General features: G+C 40.7%; 1 protein-coding gene across 2 annotated transcripts; it reads left to right on the top strand.

The window, feature by feature from the left end:
• Window positions 1–206: 206 nt before the first annotated feature.
• Window positions 207–5,311, top strand: CCDC28A (coiled-coil domain containing 28A). Of its 2 annotated transcripts, XM_035320909.1 has the most exons (6): window positions 207–300; window positions 585–773; window positions 1,574–1,737; window positions 2,714–2,868; window positions 3,544–3,566; window positions 4,585–5,311. In XM_035320909.1, the coding sequence occupies exons 2-6, from the start codon at window positions 616–618 to the stop codon at window positions 4,637–4,639; spliced, it is 555 nt and encodes a 184-aa protein (XP_035176800.1). In that variant the 5' UTR covers window positions 207–300; window positions 585–615; the 3' UTR covers window positions 4,640–5,311. The 2 variants fall into 2 exon arrangements, with proteins under 2 accessions (XP_035176800.1, XP_035176801.1); XM_035320910.1 differs by lacking the exons at window positions 207–300; window positions 3,544–3,566; window positions 4,585–5,311 and having other exon boundaries at window positions 497–773; window positions 1,574–1,756; window positions 2,714–2,856.
• Window positions 5,312–7,467: the final 2,156 nt, after the last annotated feature.

The following is a 7,467-nucleotide window of genomic DNA, read 5'->3' as shown; positions in this document are numbered from 1 at the left end:
CGGAGCCCTCCCACAGGCGGGCCAACGGCCGCCCCGCCCCTGCCAGCCGTTAACGGCTGCGCGCCGCCATCTGCACGCGGGAGGCGGATGGGGAGGGGGGTGGGGAGGTCACACGCATGCGCAGGGCCTCCTGCCGCGGGGGGTTCTGGGGATGGTAGTTGCCGTGCCCGCAACGCGGAGGGGAGGGGCCTCCCACAATGCCCCGCGCAGGGCGGGCCGGCCCCGTCCCCGGCTCCGCCCCTCCCCACAGCCACGTGACCCGCGCGCCGGGCCCGAGCCGGCCGCTTCCGCGGGGGCGGGGTGAGAGCCGGCGGGGCCGGGGGTCCGAGCGCGCGGGGTAGGGGGCGGGGCCTTCGCCGGGTGGGCGTGGCCTGAGGACATATATAAGGGGCGGCGGCGGGGGGGTGCGGCTGTTGGCGGGGATGGGGCGGCAGCGGCGGGCGGTGCTGGGGGGTGCCCGCGGGCTGGGCTCTGCCGCCGCGGGGGGGCTGAGGCGGCGCCGCCGCCGCTGCGGCACGGTGCGTGCCGGTACGGCCGGTGCCGGGGTGAGCGCGTGTCTCTGAGCGCGCTTTTCCCCTGCGGAGGCGGAGGAGCTGGTCCGCAGGCGGCAAGGAGATGGAGGAGAGGAAAATCAAAAGGCGGAGCCCCAAGGCAGCCACCGCCCACCCCGCGCAGGCCGCCGGCTCCAAGAAGAGCGCCGTGCCCGTCAGCAAGAGCACGGCCTTCGGCAACCCCGCCCCGCAGCCCGCCGCGCAGAAACCCAAGCTGAAGAGGTACGGGGGGCGGGGGTGAGCTGCAGCAGCCGTGGTGTCGTTGGGGAGCTATCGGGTAAGGGAGCAGCGGCGCCCAGGGCTGCTGCATGCAGGGGGGCGGTCAGCTCTTGGGAAAGCACCGTTCCGGAGTAGTTAAGGAGTTACTGATGCTGCATGGATTTGGGATTGAGAATTTAAAACGTTTTTAGACTGAGCACGTAGAACACTTTTAGCAAGTTTGGCATTTGCTCAGGCACGGAGCGGTCCCTGTTAGGAGTATCGGCAGGTTGCTTCTGAGGTTGAGTTTTACAAAATCTGGAGGTTTTAAGGAGCTCTAGGAAAACCTGAGGGGCAAGGGGACCTTCCTGGGTAGGTGGTAACGAGCCATTTCCCACGCATTGCAGAGCACAGGAGGGTTTGACAATGCGTGTGTATGATTTATGAGGGTTTTTTCTGTCTTAAAAGAGTTTGCTGATGATTTTGGGTGACTATGTAGCCCATGCCCCGTGTGCCCTGTGTTCCTTTTGGGTAAGGACACAGAGTAATCCAATACAATCCAATACTTAGGTAATCAAGATGGCTATTACATACTTGTTTTGTTTCTCACTATTAATAGGAAAGTAGATTGTTGGAATCCCTATTTTGCAGTATTAAACTGTCAAGACTGTGTTTTCTATTCTTAAGACAAGCTTGTGATCTATTAACTTGAAAGGAGTGTTGGAAATATTTCACTTCCACAGCCCAGTTGTCAAATGATTCTACATCTCAGATTTTTCAAAGGAGGTAATGTATCATTTTGTTTAACCATTTAATTTCCTCAGAGTAATAAAAGAGAAAGCCAAACCTCCAGGAGGCGAAGCAAAAGGGGCACAGGCAGCACCAATCCAGCACTCTTTTCTCACAGATGTATCAGATGTCCAGGAAATGGAAAGGGGACTTCTCAGCCTCCTGAATGACTTCCACTCTGGCAAACTTCAAGCATTTGGTAAATGTGTGAGTTATCTGTACAGAACGGTTGCTTTTTAAACTACCTGATGGTAGCATCTGCAAACAAGTGTGATATACTGACAGACTGCTGGTTTGTCTTTTTAGTCTCTGCTGTATGAAATCAAAGTTATTAAGACTGAACAGATCATGCCATATTTTCAAATGGTAATGCTGTTGTATGTTTGGCTTTGAGATGATTCAAATGACATTTGATTGTACCTTCCAACCAACATGACAGGCCTAAGGCAGCAACTTGTCTTGTAGACTTAAGGTACCAAATTTAAAGCCACTTTTGATACCTTGTACTAAGAAATCACTTCTTGGTATCTTATTTTACTGTGTATTAACACTTCATACACTGTTGGTAATGACTCCTATTGAGTGAACTTTAATTCAATGCAAATTGCATTATACTCATCATATTCTTATGTTAGCACCATACCTTACTATTTTTACTACTGCACAGTTGATGGAGCTTTCAAAAAGCCATGAGCAACTCTTCTAATTCAGTTTTTTCTGTATTGTGTAAAAAGATGCAGGTATGCTTTTGCACGTTTAGCATTAGGTCAGCGTGTCACATCACCTCCACACTGATTTTTATGTGAGAATGCAGAAAACCTATAATATATAAAGAATCAGTTACACTGAAAAAAAAAAATCACAGGATTAATCAAAATTAGGAAGGTTTATTATGATCAGATTTAAAAAAATACAGGGATTGAAAGTCAAAATATAGTCAGTAAATGTATAATCTTAAAGTACATCCAGTGGTTATCAAAAAAAAAAAAGCATAACGCTAACACCAGACAGAATGGCTGAAATTTCAGTAGTGAAAAAGTAAGAAATCCTCGAGAAAACAAATTAATTTTTAAACTTGATGCTTAAATTCATATTCTAACGTAAAAAACTGTATCTTCATGTTTTCAGTTGTTCCCTCTGGTTTCTTTCTCTAAAGCTGCTGTTTGTCCTTTTAGGAAATGAATGTTCCATAGAGCAAATGGAGCATGTGCGGAGTATGCAGGAGAAACTTGCTCGCCTCAATCTGGAGCTCTATGGGGAGCTGGAAGAACTCCCTGAAGATAAAAGAAAACTAGCCAGTGACTCCAATCTGGATAGGCTGCTATCAGATGTAAGTACAGGGAAGGCAGGAGACACAGTCCATGGAGCTAGGCTCATGATTAAATCACTGCTGGAGGGGTACTGATTCTGTGCGCAGACTGCAGTCCATGATGAAACTTAAAGCTGAGGAAAACACTTATGTAACAAGTAAAGACATGTCTTACCTGCTTCATCTTGGTTTTGAGAAATACAGTACCCTGTTCTCTTTTTTTGTAGACTGCTGCTTGTTTTGGTGAGTGGAGCAGTCCAGCTGTAAACTGTCTGAGGGTGTGGGCACTTTTAGAGGCAGCCTATGTATCAGCTATGACCATTTTCCTGTGGCACTTCCTCTTTCATCTGTGGAAGATGACAAAAGGATTTTTGATCTATATATTCAACACTTCCAGTTTCTCCATTCTCTAGTGTTAACCATACAAACAAATTGGTAAATTGCTAACATTTAATTTCAATTGAACAACAAAATTTAATTGTTAAAATTCAAGTTGTTAAAAGTTCTTGATATACAGGTTTAAACTTGTTACAAAATTCAGTGCAGGTTTGCCTTGCATTTTCTAATCAAATCAAATATGTCAGCTCAAACCATTAGTGATTTGCTTTGTTGTTTTTGATGTATTGCATTTTATCAGCATAATTGTTGCCTTTAACTGAAGTGCTATTTCTGATACTTTCTATACTTATTTTGCAGCTGGAAGAACTGAATTCATCTATGTATCCTTTTCCTTAACTGTTTATTGTGCATTACAGTTATTAACTGTAAACACATTACTGTGTATTTCCCTGTAACTGGTATTTTCCTAGGAGTCAAATCTGTTCAATACCCTTCTTTGAAATTAGTACTGTAATAAATCATGGATTTTAGGTTCTTCTACTTCATAAATTACTAGATCTAATCACAGGATGTCTTTAAAATAGTGTTTTATTTAGCTAGAATTCAACCCTTTGACAATTTGTTGGCTGTAGATGACAAAGCCCATCAGAAGCAAGGTTCCTTCACATGCATTTTGCCAAGAAACGCTGAAATAAACATATTCCTTCTATAGTATTCTGAAGAACTGTCTCATTGATGAGTGAATCCTAATTATTTTTTTCTCTAGAAATATATGCAGCTCTTTAGCACTAATTTTTACTGTGGATATGGGACTAGCCCTTTCTTTTATTATTTCTAGAGTCAGGTTACAGGTGCATTGAATACTTCAGCTGACCTTTGGTAACTGAACAAATGCATGCTCTTAACCCATCAAGAAGATGAAGCTAAGTGGCTTGGCTTGTATATTGTGCTTTCGATGAGCTAAGAATACAGGTGAGGAGCATTGCATTCAGTTTATACTGCTGTCTAGATACTACTTTAAAAAAAATGTGTATTAATTGAGGAAGGTGGTACTCCAGTTTGAGACTTAAGATACAGAGAATACATATGTCAGTGCAGTACCTGTGAAAAGCTGTCTAAGTCCAAGTCTCACGAACAATGTAAATGGAATGTAACAGTGGTAACATTCCTCTGCCATTCTCCCTTAATCTGCTAGCTAACTCTGGAGTTAAGTAATAATGCTTCATTCTTACTCAGAGGATTAATCTATTGATTGAAAACTAATCTAGGTTTCAATAGAACTGAATCTGGATTGGTGCATACCTGATCTGTCACAGGACTGTCACATAGTTTCATAAAACAATGTTGTTTATACCTAATTTATTTGTGAAAATGTTATTCCTTAATGTCTTGCTTCAGCCAAAAACTACATTTAGCAGATGCTCAAGATATTCCAAATAGTGCCACAGGTTGAAAGAACAGCTTTCTCAAGTTGGGTTCTTGCTGCCTTTTTTTTTCCCTGCCACTGGAATCTAGAGTTGGTGGTGGTGTTCTAATCATCTTACACAATGAAGAATCAAAGTGCAAATCCAAGTGTTTACTCTTGCGCATTCCTCTTTGAGTACTGCATTTGGTCAGGACTCAGTTTCTAGGGACTGAAGCAGGTTGTTGTGATGGTAGTATGATTTATATTATTGCCTTATTTAATGGGAAAAATGGGGGGGAATGTGGAAGGAAATTTATTCTGCTCAGTGTTGTTCATATTGTTGAAAATGATATGTATATAAGTTCATTTGCATTTCTCTAAATTTTCTGGAGGTATTGTTCTTTTCCTGATCGGTACATAAACAATCTGCATGCTGTCCTTAGTGTGTTTTGTTTACCAGTACTGCCACTGAAATTTTAATTTATTGTCAAAAGACATTTTAAATATAAAATTTTATTTAGAGATGGTGCTTTCTGTTCAGCTGTGTTAAGAAATGAGTTCTTACATGGTATGAAGTTGCAATTTACTTTTTCATTACTGTATAATTATGAAATGTCACTAAAAATTAGCATGCATGATAGCTGTCCATATATCTTAAGTTCTGTGAAATTAAAAAATTTGATAGATTTATTGTTCAATAAATCCAGCATATGTAACTTTTCAGTTGTTTGTTATAAATCTGGTAGAAACAACACCTGTATTCACAGGAAGAAAATCTGTATTAGGATGAAGTAAGGCTGCTTTTAGATCCTGATCCATGAAACCATGCCTTCGGTTCTAGATTTTGTTAGATGATACACTCATAGAATGGCCTCACTTGAAAAGGACCTTAAGGATTATCTAGTTTGAACCCCCCTGTTCTGGGCAGGGTTGCCAACCAGTAGAGCATAATCTAGTCACTAGAGTATAATCATTAACCTTGTACTTGAGAGTGAAGCTTTCATCTGTCCAAAGGAGGCATATGTCCAGTGAGTAAAAGATGCCCAATTGGAGAATCTGCTTTGGCTGCAAGATGCAGTTGTAGATTCCATCAGCTGCAGCTCCTTTCTTGGCTGCACATAACATAGCAGCACCAAGTCTGCACTGTGATGATGAATATATACCTATGATGTTGTGAAACCTAAAGACTACTTAGTAGAACAAGAATATGCTCTTCACAAAATGAAGCTCATTGGTTAAAGAGCGGAGAAGACAAACAACTAATTAGGCAATTAAATCTTTTTCACACTAACTTTTCACTGTCAGCACTATTACCTTGCTTATGCAGACCTCAGCATAAAAGGCAGCATGTTTGTTTTAGTCTCATACCTTAAGGTATGTAAAGGTGTGGTGCTAGTTATGGTGGCAAGTCATTATAGCTGCATTTATACAAGCAAAATGACAGTTTCAGCAAGTTTTAATTCAGGAGGAAAGCTAGATGCTAACAGCAGTGTAGCATTATTGTAATAGATACAGGTCTCCATAATACATGTTTAAACAGTCTTGTTCATAGCTAAAGCTATTTTACACTAAAGAAAACTTGAACTCCTTTTTGGGCTCTGTCATCTAAAGCTGCTTTGGCTTATGTCTTCAACCAGGTAATTTACAGATGTGTGGTCAGTTGATGTCTTGATCTCAACTGCTGTAGGATTTAAGTACAGAATGCATTGGCGTTATTCAAGATACAGACGTAAAACTGTTCCAAGTTAAACAGCTGCTTACAACAATATAAAAATTAGTACTTTCTTCAAGCATCTTAAGCCTCAAGGAAATAAAAAATCTCAAAGAATACAGTAACTGCAAATAATGAAATTAGAATTCTTGTCTCTTTGAAACAAATTGTCTTTTACACAATCCATTAATGGTATATTCTCCTTATCTTATTGGATTTATATAAGAAAATCTTATGGCAAGGTCTTTGAAGGACTGAGCATATTCTTATGTGGTAATAAACTAATCACACTTCCAAGCTTTTGAAGGAAATGAAGATACTGTAACACATCTGTACAGTCTTTTGCAATTATAAAATTATACAAGCCCTAAGTGGTTGCAAAAACAAACTCCTTTTGTTATCTTGCTTCTTGAAGAGTTGTTTATGAAGATAAAAATGTGTTAACCTTGAATATTTCCTGCCTTAAACTTACACTGACAACAAAAAGCATTTGAAAGACACTATTTCCTGCATCACCAGTCTAGTGCTGTCTCACTCTGAGACAGCTTTAAAGCGATAATGAACCAAAAAAGGAAAACAAAAATGAGGAAGAAAGGCTAAAAGAAAAGCAGCGTCTCCTCCAAATACTCTTTTCTGAAAGAAGAGCCGGGGATATTAAATTAACTGCCTCTTTATTCAAAAATAAAGGGATAGTCTTCAGAGAGATCTTTCATTTAGCAGATAAAACTGAACTCTAAAAACAAGTTTTGACCTAAATAGGTAAGCACTTTTTTTTCCCCAGTACTTTGCTAAAATGGTAAGTGTATACAAATGCTAACATATTCATGTGAGCTGTGTTTCAAAGTGCTCAGCTGTGTGAAGTAACAGCAACAAATTTATCAAGCCCTACTGGTTTGATTCCATTAGTATTCTGCAGAATGTAGTTTACAGCTATGTAACACAAAGGTACAAGAAACAAAGGCATAAGAGCAAGGTCACCTGAAAATTAAAAAGCTTGGTTAAGAATTTAGATTGTGATCTTAAATATATTTCATTAAATCCATAAGAAATCAGAGATTTACTGTGGAGGTTGAGGGCATGTTAGATTCTTACAAACCACATATAAAATACTGAGACTTAACTATGTCATTCTCCCTATTTACATTGGATACTGTTAATATTTATT

The sequence above is a fragment of the Oxyura jamaicensis genome, chromosome 3 (genome assembly GCF_011077185.1).
Source record: "Oxyura jamaicensis isolate SHBP4307 breed ruddy duck chromosome 3, BPBGC_Ojam_1.0, whole genome shotgun sequence".
Lineage (NCBI taxonomy): Eukaryota > Metazoa > Chordata > Aves > Anseriformes > Anatidae > Oxyura > Oxyura jamaicensis.
Note: the sequence above shows the minus strand (reverse complement) of the source record. Positions and strands in the feature narration are given on the sequence as shown.

What these genes read in the sequence shown, in the direction of transcription:
- CCDC28A (XM_035320909.1), top strand. Translation starts at nt 616, where the DNA reads ATGGAGGAGAGGAAAATCAAAAGGCGGAGCCCCAAGGCAGCCACCGCC. An exon ending in TGGCAAACTTCAAGCATTTG is followed by an intron (nt 1,738 to 2,713) that starts GTAAATGTGTGA and finishes TTGTCCTTTTAG; the next exon opens with GAAATGAATGTTCCATAGAG. An exon ending in GAAGAACTGAATTCATCTAT is followed by an intron (nt 3,567 to 4,584) that starts GTATCCTTTTCC and finishes GTCTTGCTTCAG; the next exon opens with CCAAAAACTACATTTAGCAG.